At 45.1% G+C, this 20,118-nt stretch overlaps 1 protein-coding gene across 1 annotated transcript; it reads right to left on the reverse strand.

Moving 5' to 3' along the window:
* Positions 1-6: 6 nt before the first annotated feature.
* LOC306769352 (equilibrative nucleoside transporter 2-like) lies at positions 7-19,788 on the reverse strand. The gene is made up of 13 exons (XM_079257925.1): positions 19,627-19,788; positions 11,280-11,330; positions 11,041-11,122; positions 7,883-8,028; positions 7,370-7,509; positions 7,152-7,286; positions 6,917-7,014; positions 6,627-6,696; positions 2,423-2,613; positions 2,227-2,329; positions 2,066-2,151; positions 713-912; positions 7-368 (listed from the first exon to the last, which is right to left on the reverse strand). Exons 2-13 carry the CDS (start codon positions 11,312-11,314, stop codon positions 257-259), a joined length of 1,398 nt encoding a protein of 465 aa, XP_079114051.1. The 5' UTR covers positions 11,315-11,330; positions 19,627-19,788; the 3' UTR covers positions 7-256.
* Positions 19,789-20,118: the final 330 nt, after the last annotated feature.

A 20,118-nucleotide genomic window follows, 5' to 3' on the forward strand; every position in this document is an offset into this window, starting at 1 on the left:
ACAGCAACACTAACGCTCCAACTGCCAGAAAACTAAACTAAAAAAATATAAATCTAGAAATGGAAGAACGCCGAACTCTCCTTTGCTGGACCTTTAGAGGGACCGTCGGGTCCGGCATTATTTCACAGTTCTCCTCGTCAGATGGCGTGTGGAGGAAAAATAGGAGGTACAGAATGATGGGTCCTTGTATTTCCTTCCTTCCTTCTAGTCTCAGACAGAACAGCACTCCAGAAAGAGGGTAGTGCTGTGTCTGGAACTAGACCAGACTCCGGAGGGGAAATGACACGGCGGCTCCGATGGACAGACCCAGAGCCAAGAAGAAAGTCATCAGGGCTCCGGCGGTCTCTGCATCCTTCGGATCAACCATCCTGTGGACAGATGTCATATTTTAGTTCTACTTTAGTAAAACTGCAACAGAATCACATTCACATCACCGGCTTTAGCTTCAACCAGCGACCCTCGGTGGAAGTACGTACAAATTACTGAAATGGTTACTGACATCTACTTCTGAGGATGTACGGTGGCTGGTAGTGGCCAAAATTGTTAAAACATAAAGGTGATTTCATCAGTGGGAGGAGCCTGTGATCGCTGCACTGCAGCTGTCCGTCTTCTTCTTCTATGGTCCTTTTCAGACGTTACATGTCCCAAACAGCAGAGTTGTTTTAAAGCCCAGAGATTCTGTCTTTCGCTTAGTGATGAACTTGGTACTCACTGTGGAGCGTAGGACATGGAGAGGCAGACGAAGTAGCCGCTGGACAGAGAGAAGACAGCCATGATGACGGCAAAAGCGGCGTCGTTGGGGAAGAGAACAGGAAGGTAAGAGCGGCTCTGGACGTTACACAGCATCAGCAGAGGGATGAAGATCACCCTGGAGATGACCAGCACTGGGAAGAGGCGCGAGTCTTTCAGAGGCTGTTGGGATTCAGGAGAAAACGGGACAGAAGAGGATATTCACAACCAAGTCCTTAAAACGCCTCAGCAGACATGGTGGGAAACGATGGCGTGGTTTAATAATCCATCCAACACGACACTGTTCCTGACTGCGTGGAAAGCAGGGATGTCGGGGCTGAGAATACCGAGCCGTGTGAGAGACGGGACCATCTGGTACAACAGTAACAAAACCACCAGCGACTGGCAGAGCAACAACTGCTCATGCTCACAGCCGCTTCGTTACAACATAAACGTTGTAACTGAAAAATAAAACTAAACACATTTTTATTCCTAGTGGGGAATTATAGATAAAACAAAATTATAACCCAAATAATAATTAAAGGGGTGCTATGATGGTATTTGGAGTTTTCTGAGCTTTCTACAGTGTTACAGTGTTGAATCCTCATCAGACATGTGAACAACACTGTTTTTTATCACCTAAACGCATGTTTGAGTTTGAGTTTGAGTTCCAGCACTCTCTCCGTTCGGTTTCCATGGCAACGAAAACGCGTGGTTTTACAGTTTTTTCTACTTGGAAATCCTTGTGACGTCCCGGGGGATAAGGTTTGGTGATTGGTTACCTTCTACTGGTTAACAAGGGCATGTACAAATACATCAGGCGGGTGGAAAACGTGGGATAAAGTTATTTCCAACGATGGCTGGTGAGTTTACCAAAGAGAGACATCCTGCTGCATTCGTTACTGTGGGTTGCTGTTTTCCACTTCGTTTTCAGGCTCTGATTCAGGTTCCAACATGTAGGGCTGTATGCTATGTGTTGACATTGTATTTTGTTTGTTACTGAGTTTATATTAGCCTAATCCTTCTGTTTATGAGATGTTACAATGACGGCGAAAGCAGGTGCGGTGCGCGCTCCCGATGTAGTGCAGTGGTGGGAGGCGGGGCTTAATGTGGAAGAGTCTCAATCCACTCGTTTTGCCCACAGGCTGATCTGACAGCCTACGGAGAGGGTCAGTCTGAAGTAAATAAAGTGATTTGTGACAATAACTCCCAGCCCTTCTGGTCTAAAATAAAAAAAAAAAAATTAGCCTGACATGCACAGAATAGTTCCACTTTAACAATAAAGACTCAATGGATTCAGACTGGAGATAAACAGCAGGAAAACGAGGACGCTCACCCAGTGGATCCATGTGGTGACGGTCCGACCGAGCCAATCAAAGATGTTGAAAATCAAGAAGCAACACACGGAGATGAAGAAGCGCTCTGAAATGTAGAGAACAGACAGACAGTCAGACACGAGGACACAACGCTGCAGAGATACGTGAGGCTGAGTCCTACCCCATCGTCCTGGAAACTTGGTTTTAACGTCCACGGTAACAGCAGGAAACACGGACAAGGTGACTGTAAACATAAACGTCACACAAAACGCCATCACCCAAATCTGGACAGGAGACAAAACACGTCATGCTCAACTGATCCAAAACAGAAAGGTTCCAGGTGGTGGAAAAATACTTCATTCATCTGCTGGAATTACCTTTCTGAAGACTTCCAGCACGGAGGCCTTGGCTTGTCCCTTCTCAACCTGCTCCTCTGACAGGAAGGGCTGCTTCGACTCTGGACTGGAAACCAGTTCTTCCCCAGTCTGACTGCTGGGCTGAGCCGCGTTGTCGCTCAGCGACCCATTGGCGTGACCGTTCAGCTTCCCGTTTTCCATCTTTCTGCCGTCTGTAATTACACACATCACATATAAAAATGTTGTTAAACATCTGCTGCAAGGACATGGATGTAGCTGCAGGCGAGGAGTGTGTGTGGTGTGTAAGACAGACCCCGTCTGTCTGGGAACAGACTAACTGGATAAACGGAGGGTCAACTGGTTTAATGAGATAATGTTCCAGTAAACGGATCTGATTCAGCCGGACCGCGGAACAAAGCACTACACTTAGTGTGAAGCAAACGGACGGTGACTCGCTGTCAGACAGACGGACGGTGACTCGCTGTCAGACAGACGGACGGTGACTCGCTGTCAGACAGACGGACGGTGACTCGCTGTCAGACAAACGGACGGTGACTCGCTGTCAGACAAACGGACGGTGACTCGCTGTCAGACAAACGGACGGTGACTCGCTGTCAGACAAACGGACGGTGACTCGCTGTCAGACAAACGGACGGTGACTCGCTGTCAGACAAACGGACGGTGACTCGCTGTCAGACAAACGGACGGTGACTCGCTGTCAGACAAACGGACGGTGACTCGCTGTCAGACAAACGGACGGTGACTCGCTGTCAGACAAACGGACGGTGACTCGCTGTCAGACAAACGGACGGTGACTCGCTGTCAGACAAACGGACGGTGACTCGCTGTCAGACAAACGGACGGTGACTCGCTGTCAGACAAACGGACGGTGACTCGCTGTCAGACAAACGGACGGTGACTCGCTGTCACACAAACGGACGGTGACTCGCTGTCACACAAACGGACGGTGACTCGCTGTCAGACAAACGGACGGTGACTCGCTGTCAGACAAACGGACGTTGACTCGCTGTCAGACAAACGGACGGTGACTCGCTGTCAGACAAACGGACGGTGACTCGCTGTCAGACAAACGGACGGTGACTCGCTGTCAGACAAACGGACGGTGACTCGCTGTCACACAAACGGACGGTGACTCGCTGTCAGACAAACGGACGGTGACTCGCTGTCAGACAAACGGACGGTGACTCGCTGTCAGACAAACGGACGGTGACTCGCTGTCAGACAAACGGACGGTGACTCGCTGTCAGACAAACGGACGGTGACTCGCTGTCAGACAAACGGACGGTGACTCGCTGTCAGACAAACGGACGGTGACTCGCTGTCAGACAAACGGACGGTGACTCGCTGTCAGACAAACGGACGGTGACTCGCTGTCAGACAAACGGACGTTGACTCGCTGTCAGACAAACGGACGTTGACTCGCTGTCAGACAAACGGACGGTGACTCGCTGTCAGACAAACGGACGGTGACTCGCTGTCAGACAAACGGACGGTGACTCGCTGTCAGACAAACGGACGGTGACTCGCTGTCAGACAAACGGACGGTGACTCGCTGTCAGACAAACGGACGGTGACTCGCTGTCAGACAAACGGACGGTGACTCGCTGTCAGACAAACGGACGGTGACTCGCTGTCAGACAAACGGACGGTGACTCGCTGTCAGACAAACGGACGGTGACTCGCTGTCAGACAAACGGACGGTGACTCGCTGTCAGACAAACGGACGGTGACTCGCTGTCAGACAAACGGACGGTGACTCGCTGTCAGACAAACGGACGGTGACTCGCTGTCAGACAAACGGACGGTGACTCGCTGTCAGACAAACGGACGGTGACTCGCTGTCAGACAAACGGACGGTGACTCGCTGTCAGACAAACGGACGGTGACTCGCTGTCAGACAAACGGACGGTGACTCGCTGTCAGACAAACGGACGGTGACTCGCTGTCAGACAAACGGACGGTGACTCGCTGTCAGACAAACGGACGGTGACTCGCTGTCAGACAAACGGACGGTGACTCGCTGTCAGACAAACGGACGTTGACTCGCTGTCAGACAAACGGACGGTGACTCGCTGTCAGACAAACGGACGGTGACTCGCTGTCAGACAAACGGACGGTGACTCGCTGTCAGACAAACGGACGGTGACTCGCTGTCAGACAAACGGACGGTGACTCGCTGTCAGACAAACGGACGGTGACTCGCTGTCAGACAAACGGACGGTGACTCGCTGTCAGACAAACGGACGGTGACTCGCTGTCAGACAAACGGACGGTGACTCGCTGTCAGACAAACGGACGGTGACTCGCTGTCAGACAAACGGACGGTGACTCGCTGTCAGACAAACGGACGGTGACTCGCTGTCAGACAAACGGACGGTGACTCGCTGTCAGACAAACGGACGGTGACTCGCTGTCAGACAAACGGACGGTGACTCGCTGTCAGACAAACGGACGGTGACTCGCTGTCACACAAACGGACGTTGACTCGCTGTCAGACAAACGGACGTTGACTCGCTGTCAGACAAACGGACGTTGACTCGCTGTCAGACAAACGGACGGTGACTCGCTGTCAGACAAACGGACGGTGACTCGCTGTCAGACAAACGGACGGTGACTCGCTGTCACACAAACGGACGGTGACTCGCTGTCAGACAAACGGACGGTGACTCGCTGTCAGACAAACGGACGTTAACTCGCTGTCAGACAAACGGACGGTGACTCGCTGTCAGACAAACGGACGGTGACTCGCTGTCAGACAAACGGACGGTGACTCGCTGTCACACAAACGGACGGTGACTCGCTGTCACACAAACGGACGGTGACTCGCTGTCAGACAAACGGACGGTGACTCGCTGTCACACAAACGGACGGTGACTCGCTGTCAGACAAACGGACGATGGGCTTAACCCTGCTCACGCTTCGGAGCGTGCACTAACACACCAGACGACAAAAAGACTCCGGTGTGGCAGAACATGGACAGAAATTCTTCAGGGGGAACTGATCCTCCGAATCAGTTCCACACACTGGTGTTCTGGACCTGGTCCCAGGTCTGATGTGGTTTAGCTGCAGATGCAAACCAGCCGTGAGCCTTCTGGTCCAATCACGGCATTCCACGTTGTTGCCGTCCAATCATCAATGAAGAAAGAAATAATAGAAATATCAACGATATTAAATCTCAGCTGTGTGTAAATGAACCTTCTGGCTCAGAACGATCCGGTCCAGACAGGAACAAGCTGGTCTTGAGGTTTTCAGCAGGATCTGGTCTACTTTGCATTCTGATACGTAGAATAAAGGTTTAGCATATTAAATGTATATTATAAATTATTATATAGCATATTAAAGACTTCGTGTTAACGTGTCCTCATGCTCTGCAGTCCAGTCCAGACTTGAACATCTTGCAGTTTTTCAGAGGGACCCGGTCTGTGTTTCACAACTCAGAAGCAAACTTCAGCGACGCCAGGCTGACGTCTCTGGAAACTTCTGCCATCCACGCTGCGGCTGACTGGTCAGAAAACATCAGCCATGAGGCTTCATCCCACCAGCTCCTCTGACGTACCGTAGCTCCGCTCATCACTGTGCTCACGGCGCCGGTGCGGTCCAGCCTCGGTTGCTGCAGCCGGATCTCTCAACCAAACATTTCCCAAACTTCTGGTTGGTCAGCAACGTGTTCAACTGAGCTCAAAGCTTCGTTCTTTTCATCCCACTGGTGTTATCCACCCATCAGCGCAGACGAGCCGACATTAGCGCACATGTAGAGTTCCTAATGGTCTCTCTTCCTGCAAAACACCCATCGGCGGTCCAGACTGGCAGACTGTCAGCCTGCAGTTGTTGAGGCTGCATTTCATACCGTTCACTTGTTTCCCTTCAGCAGGTCGACAACATTACATACGACTTCAGGAAATTACACGCCTTAACGTTTAAGATGCACGCAGTTTGTTTTTCCCTGTGGAGGAGTCCGGTCACGTATTTACCAGTAAAATCACGGCTGTCGGCTCGTAACCACGGTGAAGACCACAAAATGTGTAAATCCATAAAGTTGTAACGTTCTGAATCACATCCTCAGACAAAATACACATGATTATACTCACAAACATGTAGGGATATTCACGCCGAGCATCACATGTACGTGCATGTTTGTTTTGTTGACACGTCTCATGAGACGGTCACTTTCCCCCCCGAGGACAAGCAGCAGCCGAAGTCTCACCTTTCAGAAGCTCATCGGTGGTTTCTTCCTCATAATTGCTGCTTCTTTTCAGGTAATACTGAGCAAAGGGCTGAGTGGAAACAAGAGGAGAGAAAGTCATCAAACTTCCAGCAAAACAGGAACAAAGCTGCTGATTATTCTGGATTAAAGTCAGACTGCAGAGGAAGCAGGAACAACGTGTTTAAATGATTTCATCTGCATGACAAAGTTAGATCTCCAGGAATGGATAAAACATGAGGCATCATCCTGAAGCTAGGGCTAAATGGATTGTGGGTAATGTAGTCACTGACCAGGCGTGGCAGCAGCAGGTAGCTGCAGAGCGTGACCAGCGTTCCTACACATGGTGTGATGAAGTATCCCAACGCCGCAGCCTCAGAGTCGGCGTCACCTGAGCAACAAACAGGTTATCCCATCAGGACCAACAGAAGAGTGAGACATCAAGCTCTAGTCATTTTATGTCCTCTGTTACTAGGCAACTAGGGAATCGTGCGCCTGCTGGCGTTTGTGTGCATGTGGGCGGCTCACTGGCGATGGCGAGCAGCATGGCAACAGTGGCGAAGGTCCCCGCCAGCCCCTGTCCGCTCATGAAGACGGCGCTGTATTTCAGAGGCAGCAGACCCACCAGGCCAAACAGACTCCCCTGCAGCACGGCGCTGAAGGCTGCAGGAGGAAGAGGAGGGGTTGATCGGATCGCTGATGCAGACATGTTCATCACCGTCAGAGACAAAGCTGCAGAAACTTACAGTTGATGAACCAGATGGTCGCCATGGTGACAGAGAAGAACCGGTCTTCCTCCATGGGAACTTTAACCAGCACTGCGGTGAGGATGAAGAGCAACAGGATAAAGACGAGGCTGCCTGCAATCCGGACCGCCTCCGATATCCTGAAACACGACCAGACCGACTCTTACAAACACACGAACACGTTGGGAACACGGACACCTCCGAGGGGTTCGGGTCGGACAGAACACCTCCGAGGGGTTCGGGTTAGTCCGACGTCTTCCTCATGAAGAGGATAATACGTCGTTTTCATTTATACAGCACTAACTACCATGACGGTTATCTGACTTGTCACATTGCCGCCAGATGTGAAGATGTTTGATTTGTTCAAAGTTCATTACTGAGCAGGATCATCCTGACTGAACTACTGTTGATGGAAAAATGATTAGTCTTTATATTTTACATCAGATAAACAATCAGTGAGTTATTTCAGCAGATCTCGACCTGCCCCCCCCCCCCCCCCCCAGCATCACCAACCTCTGGTACAGGAAGGAGTTGAGCAAGGTGAAGAGCAGCAGGGGCAGCTGGGACAGCAGGGTCATCCAGTTGTTGAAGTGGTACTCCTTGCCAGGCACCACTGTACCGTTGTAGTATTCGGTTGTGTTGAGGCGAGCCTGGAAGTACTACAACACCACAAGGAGACGAGGCAGAAGCAGGTTATCTGATGCATTATAGGAGGATAGAAATCCATATTTAAGTACACATTAACATCCAGCTCACACGCAGGAAGTAAATGTGGTTTGTTACGGCACATTAAAGATGGATGATGCAACGTCCTACTTTCCCGTAGCAATCCATCCGTTGTTTTCTTGGAAACGCGTCGCATCATGCTGCACCCACTTCCAGAAAAACTGGACATCGGTGCAAACTGATTCCTTTTATAAACAACAGATGAACCAGACAGCAGAGGACATGAAAGACCAGTTCTACCAGCAGGCTGAACAGTTGAACTGGAAGTGTGTGTTATCACACACACAGCATCACTGTGGCCTCACAGCGAGAAGGCTGCTGGTTTGAGTCACAGCTGCTTTTCTGTGCAGAGTTCGCGTGTTCTTCCCGTGTATGTGGGGGTCCTCTCTGGGTTCCTCCCACCCACATGACAAGCATGTTGGATTATTTGCTATTAATGGCTTTATTGATAAATGATGTATGTTGCTTTGGAGAAAAGCTTGTAGAACAGAAGAAAAGTAAAAGTCCATCCTAACTTTGTGCCAAACTCCTCCCACCACCAAACTTTATAAAAACACCAGAAACTGCAGGTGTGGGGGTGTGAGGTCTGGGGCGATCAGGTGTGTGTGTGAATTATTGATTGGCAGACAGAAGCTCAGGCTGATGGAGATAAACAGGTTAATAGAGTGGTCCTTCAGGTGAAGACGTTTGTCCTCCACTAACCCCTCAGCTTCACAACGCAGCGGTTCTGATCCCTGATCAGTCCGAGACACATTTTCTCCAAAGTAAAAGTCTGAAACCTGTGAATCTACACAAGTTCACACCTGTGGGCGTGGCTTCTGAGTCTGCAGGGTGAGTCTACCCTTTCTGCACCTGGAAGGAGGCGGTGAGAAGTTCTACATCATGAGAAACCAACCTGGTTTCACCCTGTAGGGGGTTTTGAGACATTCTGGACCAAAACCCCAGTTTTTAAAGAAATTTAAAATGGACTAATTTTAACAATAAAGGTGGGTTTCATCACAATGAATTCATTCTGTTTGTTTACAAGTAAACACAGATGTGTTGTTGCACTACCCCTTTAAACATCATCATTTGAAGAGCTGCATCAGTCCTGACACTGGTAAAAATAAGCACCAGGCCTAAACGGAGTTCAGCTCCTGCAGGGTGGATGCTTCCACCCAGAAGGAAATCATCACATTTCATAGTGAAAGGCTTCTAATGTCAACTCCTCCTCAGACTAGTTTCTTCTCCTTATTCTTCAGGAACAGTTCTCCAAAGCTCTTCTTGGTGTTTTCTTCTCTGTCCAGATGATCCTACTGCCGAGCTTCAGCCTATCAGGGACTATTCCTCTGATTCCTGGTTTTCAGTCCAGTTCTTGTGCCATCTGATGAACCTCAGCCTTCGTCGTTTTATGCGCAAGCTTCCTCAAGCCCAGTATGGACCCTGATCATTTGTGAAGCGCTTTGCTGGTGCAGACAGAAACATCTGAATTTATCTTCACCATGTTTTGTAGAAGTAAAGAAATGAGAAGCTGAGATGCATCTTTACATCTACTTGTTACCGTTTCTGTTTAAGCATCATGCCAACAGCATCACATCTCACAGCTTCATGGTAAAAACTTTGCTCACAGCCTTGTTGTTGATTCCTGCTGCATTGGAACAAATCTGACATTAATGGTTATAAACGTTTTTTTGTGAAGAAGCTCGATAAAACTTTAAAACTTTGTTTCTGACTTGTTCCGATGTAGAGACGTGTTGTGTCAGATTTTCTCAGTGAGGAAAGGGAGCATCCATCTTCATCATGTCTCCACCAGTAAAATCAGTCTGATGATGATGATGATGCCCCGTCTCTTTCCTTCTGATAACATTCTTTATGGATTCAGCCGTTGTGCATGTTTAAACCAGCCAGTGGTTTGATATCCAGCTGGCATGAGAAGCAGTGCTGTAATGTGAACCCAAGTGGCAACGTTGACGCTCCAGGCTGGAAGGAAAGCCTGTGAGTCTCACGCCTCAGATGCCGCTGGGTAATAAACTGATAACTGTCACTGTGTTGTTAAAACAATCAGAAACATATTTTAAACAGTTACAAAGTTTTAAATTTCCACTTTAACAAACAAAACAAAGAGCAGCTTAAACAATGTAAATTGTGTCAGGTGATAAAGATGCAACATCTGGCTCTTTGTGTGAACAGAACTCCATCTCGTCTACGTGAACATTGCATGGACGAGTTCGCAGTAACTTGACACACAAACTTGAGAAAGTGGTCAGGTTCAAGAACTGGACTCAAAATTATTTTATAAAAAGAGAAGACTTTCAGAAAACCTGAAGAAATGTTCCTAAAGATCAGCTAACGAGTAAAAAAGCTGCTTGGAAGCTTTTTCCTCGTAAAACAAGCAGCAGCTTAACACTTTTCAACTGTAGTTGTGTATTGATACGCGTTTCCAACCAGCAACTGTCAACAAGGAGTCTTCAAAGGCCGGCCGGCGGCTCTTTCCAAACTTTTCCAGACTTTATACTCAGCGGCAGGCGAGTTAAAGTCAGCACAAAGTCTGCTATTGATTAGATCATTTCATTTCCCAGCGGATTCAGGCCACAGGTATGAAACTAAATTAGAATATTAAAATAACCAGACTGTAATGTTCCACAGCGCTTTTTAAGCAGCAACCCAGATGCATCTCTGAAGATGTGGGCTAGAATAACACTGCTTTTGGTTTGATGCTGGTTGCTGTCAGACAGTTCCATCCGCCATCAGAAAGCAGCTGAAAATAGCCTGACTGGAGCGTCGCGCTGCCCTGGAATGAAAAGTGCCTGCACAGCTTCAGAGATGTGGAACTAGCATGCGTAAGAACGGCAGACAAGGACATGTGAACGCAAACATAAATGTGTTTAAGTACAAGGTATCAGACATGCTAACATAAAGACTTCAACACTTTCAATTCAGTTTTTATGTTTTGTTTTTTTTTTTACCAGTGAAGCTGTCATGAAGAAATTCCATGGCAGCAGCGTTCCCAGGCCCAAAATGAAGAAACTGATGCCAACTACACAGCCCCTGCAGGTGGGAAGTAAAGAGGAAACAAGGTAAACAAACCAAGAGTAAACTCTAAACAGTGTATGGATCGTCACGGCTGCAAACCGCCGTTAGAAAGCAGCATGTGGCTGAGAGCTGAAAATCTGAGCCAGTAATGGGAAGTAAGAGTGAAACTCACCGGTCCTGCGGAGTGCCTTCTTCTCGTATCTTCATCCTGCAGCAGGAGAGTCTGGAAACACCAACAGAAGACACAAAGACGTTAAACCTTACTGCTGAGGTGTGAAGACATTTTAGCAAGAGGCCGAAACATTCCCAGCAACTAAAACGGCCTCCAGAGGAGTCTGGATCAGGCTGGAAAATTCAGTCAGGCTGCATGACCAGCAGATCAGAACGGCTGCAGAAACACAAGTCTCCATATTTTACATCTTAAATGTTCAGAACCACACGGAGTTGTACGAAGACTTTCCAGTCTAAATAACTGCACTCATGTTAAGTCAAAGCTGTAAAGTTCAGCGGATGTCCGTGGACGATGACGCACGTATGAGACAACGTCAAAGCTGGAGGTTCTGTTTGTGGGGAAGTTATGGAACAGTGTGTGTGTGTGTGTGTGTGTGTGTGTGTGTGTGTGTGTGTGTGTGTGTGTGGTGGGGGAGGTTTAAGCAATGTCCAAGCATAAACTAGTTCATGAAGCTGTGCAAACACATTGTTTACACGCGACACAGGGAAGAAGAGCGGTGTTGACAAGTTTACGTTGATTTTTGTTTAAACTTTGCTTTATGTCCGTTACATCAAGGTGACGAGTTCTTGTATCTGCGAACATGGTAAGCGGGAAGGAAATGGATACAACAATGCAAGACAGAATAAAGGAGAAGATTAAATACATTCATGTTTCTTTCTACTCCTTTTGAATGTGATTTGATTTTGTTTAACAGTGTTATTTCATGTTTTCCTAACATAGTGGAGCCCGAATCTGGATTCATTTTACTTCTTAAAGCTGATCCAAATTTCACAAATAATTGTGGGAAGAAACATGAATATTAATATTATTTACAGAAACATGAATCTTTAACATCTGTCTCATAAAAGTAAACAAAAGCCCAGTTTACTGCTGTGTGCTGCAGTGTGTGTTGCTTTGTTTTGGTGGAGAAGAGGCATGTCGGAGTGGGAAGAGGACTGCAGAGGGGGGGGTTATTCCCTCCAGAGAGACCGAGTAATCCTTTCAGACTTCTTTATAAAAAACAGCAACATGTGATTGTGGCTCACCAGCTTTTAAAGGAGGACATAATGAAGCTGGAGCGAAAGGAAGAAATACATGGAATAATGTTTCACCAGAAAACCAACAGCTTTGTAGGAAAAAAGGAAAAAGTAGCGGATAAATGTACAGTAACAAGGTCGAATGGAGTTAATGTTTATCTAAAGCAACGGTAAACAAACGTCATGCCGCCTGCAGTTCTGTAACTGTGTACAACTCGGGTTAGATTTAATTTGTATTTATTGTTTACAGAGCAGCAGAGTTAGGTTAAAATCAATTAAATGGATTTGAATGAATTCAAGTCGATTTAATTCAAATGATACTACTTATTAATCAATTCATAAAACTAATGATTTCTCTTTAAATATGTTTCCTTTTCCAGTGACAACAGTGGTCCTACTCTCACGTGACTTCCTGATGTATATGTACCTACATGTACCAGTTTCGCTTCTGTCCTGAAGCATCTTCCTCGCCTGAATAAGGCAGAATTCATCCGGCGTCATTCACCTCTGGATTACATTCACATGTAACCTTTTTAGTAGCTCATTAGCTCTCACATTAGCAGCTAACGCTAAAGCCTTGAGCTCCACCATGTTCAACAAACACTAAATAACAGGAAGTGATGTCACAACACACGTATTTCCACCAAAATAATAAAAAAGTCAAATATAATGGACTACAAAATGTGGACAACGTTTTAAATGTTGTATTTCAGAAGTGCTTTTAGACACATCACTAAATTATTACACTTATCTGATTACTCCCAAATATTGACTTTGGTTGTCATGCCGACTGTGTCTGAGAATGTTTCTAATATTTTTTAACGTTACATGAATAAATAAATGAATCGATATTAAATGGAACAGACACAATGGAACTTTTCACGCTGGTCTTGTCCTCTCTATTGCTAAATACTAGTGCAGCGCCACCTCTGGTGGGAATGTGGATATATTATTGGAAAGTTTTGCTGCATTTGACTAAAGTGCAGCGTGAACACAATCTCAGTCTGCATGGATACACCCCCTACAACTGGTCCCCATTTGGACCGAGTCTAGCGGGCCATCCTGATGTGAATGCATCCTTAGTGCACATGTCCAGTTAAATGACCCAAATTAGAGAAGTTTCAATAATTCCCTTTTAGGTTTTGCACTTGAGCCAGCAGCCTGAGGCTGGGAACAAATTCAGTGTCGACATTAGTCAAAAACTTGAGCTCACTACACACCCCAGCTAGCTGCCAACATAAACCCAACATCAGGACTGAAAAGTTATCGAGCCACTCAGCAAATAAAAGCTCTGACAGCACTTCCAGTGTGTGTGTGACGTGAGCGAGAACCAGACTGGTATTTATAGCCTGCACTGGTTCCTCATTAACATCCAACGGATTTGTTGAATGGAAAAACAGACCAGTTTTTAATCCACCGACTCGTTAGTTTCTTCTTTGTGACCGACGAGTTAATCTTCAGAAACCTGCTGGAATACATTCCATTCTTCCCACAAACAAAAACAGGTGTACCAGGAACAGATATGCATCACTCTAGCCCGAAGCAGCACACACACACACACACACACACACACACACACACACACACACACACACACACACACACACACACACACACACACACACACACACACACACACACACACACACACACACACACACACACACACACCATGCAGCCAGTCATAAGACTCTGTTGGGTCAACATCCTTCAGCTCACTCACATCCAGTCTTTGCCAGGAATCCCAGATTTGTACATGAGGTGAATTTCCATGAGACTGCCCACTTTCCCAGTGACATTTCTAAGCCACTAAATCACCTCCTTCCAGTAACTTTAAACTTCAGGTCAGCTGAGCAGAACTAATGACAAGTAAATCATAGACGAAGCTGCAACATTGTGGAAACAAAGGGTCATAAAAGCCCCAGCGTGGCTTTCATATCGCCTGACACTAACGAAGATGGAAGTGGACAGGACGGCTCAGGTGGTGGCAGAACACCGGAACAATTATTCATCCAAATACAGCTTTGTTTCTTTGAATTTCACAAGAGCCATTACAGCAGGCGTACCTAAAGGAGTAATGTTACGCCGTTCTTTTTGGCCAGGTTTGGTTCATATTGTGTTTTCATCAAAGTCCCTCTGATGACAGAGATATTAACCCCTAAAACAACAAGACACTTTTGGCACTTTTTGCTCCGTCTGTACAGCCTCAGTTGTCAGATCATGAGACTAAAATGATGTAAAAAATATCAATAGATATATCAGCATAAAGACCAAGCAGAAGACAAAAATTACTAACAGTTCTTTGTAGAAATAACACATAGATCAGCAGTGATCCAGCCTTTTCTCATATGCACATCATTCTCTCAGGTGTTGGCTGAAAAATATATAGAATATATAGAAAAATATATGCATTAAATGTGTTTCCATGAGCCTTAGAACGGCTTAAAACCTACATATCGCAAGGAATCAGAGAGACATGAAGAAAAACGGCTTTTAAGAGCCACAAAAAATCCTCCAGCACAAGTGGAAAACCGTGAAACACGCCACCATTCTCAGTCTTGTCGAGGCAAGATTTTACAACTGATTACCATTCAATGAAAACAGTAACTGGAGTTCGTCGAAATTTCAGAAATATTGCTTTTATTTTGTCAAAGATTACTGAAAAGCAGCTAATCAAACAACAGAAACGGTTTACATATTTACACTTTTTCTTCTTTTACACTTATTTGGCTACTATTTACCTGTAATCCTCACTAAACCACCTCCAACTCAACCGCATCAGAAACATCTTGGCTTTATTCCAGTCATAAACTACCATTATTTTCCTTCTTTTCTTTGGCTGTTCCTGAGTGGACATTACCTTCAGTTAAAGCCGATTGGCGTAAAGCGACTCCATCCTCCTGTCCAGGTGAAAACAGAGGTCTCTTGGCAACCCAGTAGTGATTGAGATCTTTGTTTATATGATGAAAATGCGGTAATGTTATTTTGGATCACTTATTGTGGATTTACAATAAATAAAATAATAAAATGAAGAGTTCTACATTTTCAGCTGCATTATAAACCTCTTAGGATGGGAAATAAATGCCTGGAAAACTTTTCAGCTGCATTATAAACCTCTTAGGATGGGAAATAAATGCCTGGAAAACTTTTCAGCTGCATTATAAACCTCTTAGGATGGGAAATAAATGCCTGGAAAACTTTTCAGCTGCATTATAAACCTCTTAGGATGGGAAATAAATGCCTGGAAAACGTCTGTAGATCTTCTGAAGGGCAAACTAAAAGCAAACATCAACATGTTCAGGTGTCCCTTTTTACAGTCTTTTTCCCTGAACTGGTTTTGTATCCAAGAGATTTTTCCTGATTATATATTCAATCCAAGTTAATTATTCTGATATTTCTGAGCAGAAAAACAAACAAGTTGACTGTAAGTCACAGGAAAATGTTTAGATTAGAGAGATTATAGACCTGAGACAGACAAAAACAAAATCCATACAGTTCCCAATATTCAGATTCCAGTGAGGCTTCGGAGCACATAGATGCGTAAAAACACAAAGCAAAGAAAATCGCAAAGCTTGCAGAGCTGGATTTTCCATCAGCAAACTCCACAAATCTCTAAAGATCCCATAAGGAACAGTTTAGTTTGAAATAGTTGAAATATCTGCTCAAAAGACAAAGAGCCATGATATTAGATGCATCCTACCTTCAGCGTCCTGATTCAGTAAATAATTCAGTAAATGAACAAATCTAGCATGTGGATACATGTCGAGAATGTAAATAGAGCTTTAAGGTGAGACTTTCTCTCTTCCAGCAGAGGAATGTGAAAACGGCTTTTCATGGGAAATCCCGCTTGAAACATGCAAACAAAGCGGTAATAAGCCAATTTAAAGCGGAAAACTTTAACGTTCTGGCTCTCCGTCTTCTTTATTACCAAAGCTTTTCCCGCCTCCTCTTTCAGCTACAAAATGTACAGGACAAACGGACAAAGTGGCTCCTTTGTACGAAGTGAAACCCAGCTCCGGCATTTACAGCAAAAACATGCAAACAAGAGAAAAATATAAAGACCCAAAATGAAACAGTTGAGCCCTTGTCAGATTAAAAACAAGACAACATGAAGATATCGTCAGTATATTTTAAAGGATGTAAGAGTATCTCCCATCACCATAAGCTGATTGTCTGGCATCAACATATCCAGGTCAGCAACAATACAGGAGCTAGAGTGTGCAGAATAACTGGCTGCAAACCATCTGATCTGGTCCAAGAAACACTGAAGCACAATTCAAGAAAATCTCCTTTTTGTCTCCAGACAGATTACGGTTCTCTCCAATCAGTCATCAATACCTATGACAGAATCAATCGACATCAGCTCCTCCTGTTTTCATGTGTAGAGGAGTAACATAAGCTGAGCAGAACAATAACGTGGTCAACCACACATGGTGTTTTATTTATATCATGGTTCATTTTTTTGTTTATTTTCAGTTGTTTGTGGTCCCATGGAAGTACAAGTACAAATCTAAAAGTCTACATTTTACATGCCTGCTCCAGAGCCAATCAGATTTCTCTAAACCTCACCACTTATGGAAAGAGGAAACTAAATCCTTTTGCCCGCTTTAACTACACATAAACAGTGTGTTCACCTTTACGGCCAATTAAATCAAACTCTCGCAACCTGAGACAAACAAATACACAGGCGGCTGGATTTCAATGTTCTGAAGTAGTGCTCATATCTCCAAAAATGCCAAATTTTCATCGGATTTCTCCAGACTCCCCATTTCTGCTGCTTCATCCAATCTGTTTGGTGTTTGTGTGTGTGTCAGGCGTGTGTGTCCTGGTTTCTAACCATGTAATATGACTTAGCCAATCAATCTCTTATCTAATTGTTAACTCACCCAGTATCCCCACTAGCTGTCAGTGTGTGGAGCCCAGAGTGTGTTCTGACTCACTTTATTCATTCACTTCATAGTAACGCACCACACATTAACGGTAATGGGTAGAGTAATTAGATTACTCTGTTACTGAGAAAAATAATGCTGTTAAACGTTGTCACTCCCAACACAGTGCCTCCAGTAAGCAGTTCTCCTAACTGGGTAACATCCAGTAACAGACGGCCAGTTTTATGCGTCTCCTGTGTCGGCTGAATTGGGCCGTTTTTAAAGGAGCTTAGCTATCGGTCACAAAACAAATAAAATACCACCGTAAGTCTGTGCAGCTGTGTGCAGTTGTACAGCTGACACACAGCCAGCGAAAGGAACAAACCAGAGAAGAAGAATAAGTTCAAGAACATATTTTCAGATGTAAAGAGCTTCATAGTGGTGCATTACCGCTACCATCCGGTGTCAAAGCCTGGAAGGGAACTCTGAAACTCATCACTGCCCATAAGTGGATGAACTGACTGAACGAGTCCAATAAAAATGGAATCACTTTAGATTTACTAATCAATTTTTATCTCTGCGACCAGAGCTGAGGTTTGAAGGAGTCAGTCGCCATGACAACTGGCAGCCATATCCAAACTCCTCTGAACAAAATCCCAGAATCCAAGTCTTTCAGCACACTCTTCACTAATAAGTTAACTTAGAAAAGAATGATCCATGTGGTGTTAACACACATACACATACACAGGTTGTGTGTCTTGCTTTTGTCGCTGCAGCCTAATTTAAGTCTCACCTACAATGTCAGGGTCCTGCATGTAATCTATAAAAATAAAGATGGGAAAGATGCATCGTTCAGCATCACGTCATGGAAAAGTACAAAAACTCACAGGCTCAGGCAGCTGTCGGAGTCAACCACATCTAATCTGTTTAAACAAAGCGCTATTAAACAGGCACCGGGGATGAAATTAGATTTTCAAGGTAGATTCAGTCGTAAAACAGGGCATCGGAAATCAAATCAGAGCAAAACAAACAAAAAAAATTAAATAATCTAGCATCCAACGCTGATTACAGGCAGTTTCAGTCAATACAAGCCAAACAAAACATTTTTGCTTCTGCATGTTCATTCATTCATTCATTCATTTTCTGAACCGCTTAATCAAAGGGTCACGGGGAAGCTACCTATCCCAGCTGGCTTTGGGCGACAGGCAGGGTACACCCTGGACAGCTCGCCAGTCCATCGCAGGCTTCTGCCTGTTCAAAATGAAAAATCTTACCCACATAGTAAATGAAATAATTTTAACATTGTGTGGAAGCTGTATGCAGGCAGTGACTGCTTTAGATCCTCACACTGCATTTTCCAGCTCTTAAGGTGGATTTTCTTCATCTTATGGAGCGCAGTTCATTCAGATGAGGATCAGGTGACTCCACCAGATAAAGATATTCCACCTCCTCACCTTCACAGGCTCATATGTCCGCTTCGCTGTGACCCGCTCGTAGTGAAACTGGTTCAGTGGGTTATTTTAATTCTACCTATAGTTTATCTGATGGTCATGGATGGATATGAATTACTTTTATGTTAGCAATACCTTGGTTTACGGTTATTTCAGCTGTCAGTTGCTGCAAACCAAATCATTTTAATCTCTGGTAGATTATTATAGTTTGACCCTGATGGTTCTTGTACCTCTTTAATCCTCGTTTTACACAACTGGACAGAATCTAATCTAAAAGTTCACAGTTTTGAGTCACCTGTGAGAGAAATTGTTATTATCAAGGTATCCTGGGCAGTTTGATGGTAGAGGCTGTTTGTAGTTGTGTTTTTATTCCGGATGTACTAAATTACAGATATTACGGGACAAAGGAATGAGTCACTGAACACAAGTCTGTCAGAGGTGTAATCAGGATATGAAATGAGTCACAGCAGCCTCTCCTTTACAATCACTCATACATGCAGCCATGAGCACAAAATGTTCAGAAAATACTGAACAAAAACTGTCCCTCAGGTTAAAGCAACACATTGTAAAGGTGGCTCTAATTACGTTTAAATGTCCAGATTTAACTACAGTAAATAAAGTATTTATTTAGTAGGACGTTATCACTGAAAACTTATTTCCTTTAATATGAACAGATAAAACTGCACCAGTTCCGCTCTGCTCAGCGGCACACAACAAAAACATGAAGTTAAATCAATACAAAACACAGTTTTAGTGTTTAACTGTATTTAGGATATATTCTGACTCTGTCCAACACGAACTAAAGTGTACCGGAGTTTCAGTCGGTGATTAAATAAACAGTAGAAACGAGTGAAGTCGGACGTAAGTGTGTATAAATGTGTGTGTCGTCGCAGTGCAGCTGGATGTTAATGTTCATGCTAGCTAACGTGATGCTCGACTTTGACAAACTAACCTTTTAAACGCGATTTCAAAGCGTTTCCATCATTTTCCCACCGTGGCTTTAAGAGGTTTTGTTATCCAAAAGGTCCAAGATGTTTCCGTGGCTCACAAAGCACCGCTTTCATGCAGCTGTCAGCCATACACGTGGCGGGAATAAATGCCAGTCTGAGTCTGTCGCAACCACCGACCCAACCTCCACCGATCAAGCCTCCACCTACGGATGTCCCTCCCGCTGCTTAGCCGCCTGAATCAATGGGCTGTTCTGACAACATGCTACAGACATGCAGTGCAAACGTAGCACGTCTAGCAGCAAAGGATTGTGGTCCTGTACGTCTATGGTCCTGTATGCCTGTTACGCTGAAATCTGTTACCCATCAGAGTGCGTGACAGCAGCGCGCGACAGTGTACGTTTCTCTCCATGTAGGTTTTAGAGGACGAACAAAGGTCTAAAACAATAAAAGGAATAATAAACACTTAATCGCTTAGTGGGGAAGTTGAAATCCGA

Source organism: Telmatherina bonti, assembly GCF_933228915.1.
Source record: "Telmatherina bonti genome assembly, chromosome: 18".
Taxonomy (NCBI): Eukaryota; Metazoa; Chordata; class Actinopteri; order Atheriniformes; family Telmatherinidae; genus Telmatherina; species Telmatherina bonti.

Excerpts from the sequence above, each read along its gene's own strand:
- LOC306769352 (XM_079257925.1), bottom strand. The coding sequence starts at position 11,314 with ATGAAGATACGAGAAGAAGGCACTCCGCAGGACCG. Across the intron at positions 8,029-11,040 it reads TCTTCATGACAGCTTCACTG|TACTTCCAGGCTCGCCTCAA; the intron begins GTAAAAAAAAAA and ends GTGGTGTTGTAG. Across the intron at positions 2,330-2,422 it reads TGCTGGAAGTCTTCAGAAAG|ATTTGGGTGATGGCGTTTTG; the intron begins GTAATTCCAGCA and ends TCTCCTGTCCAG.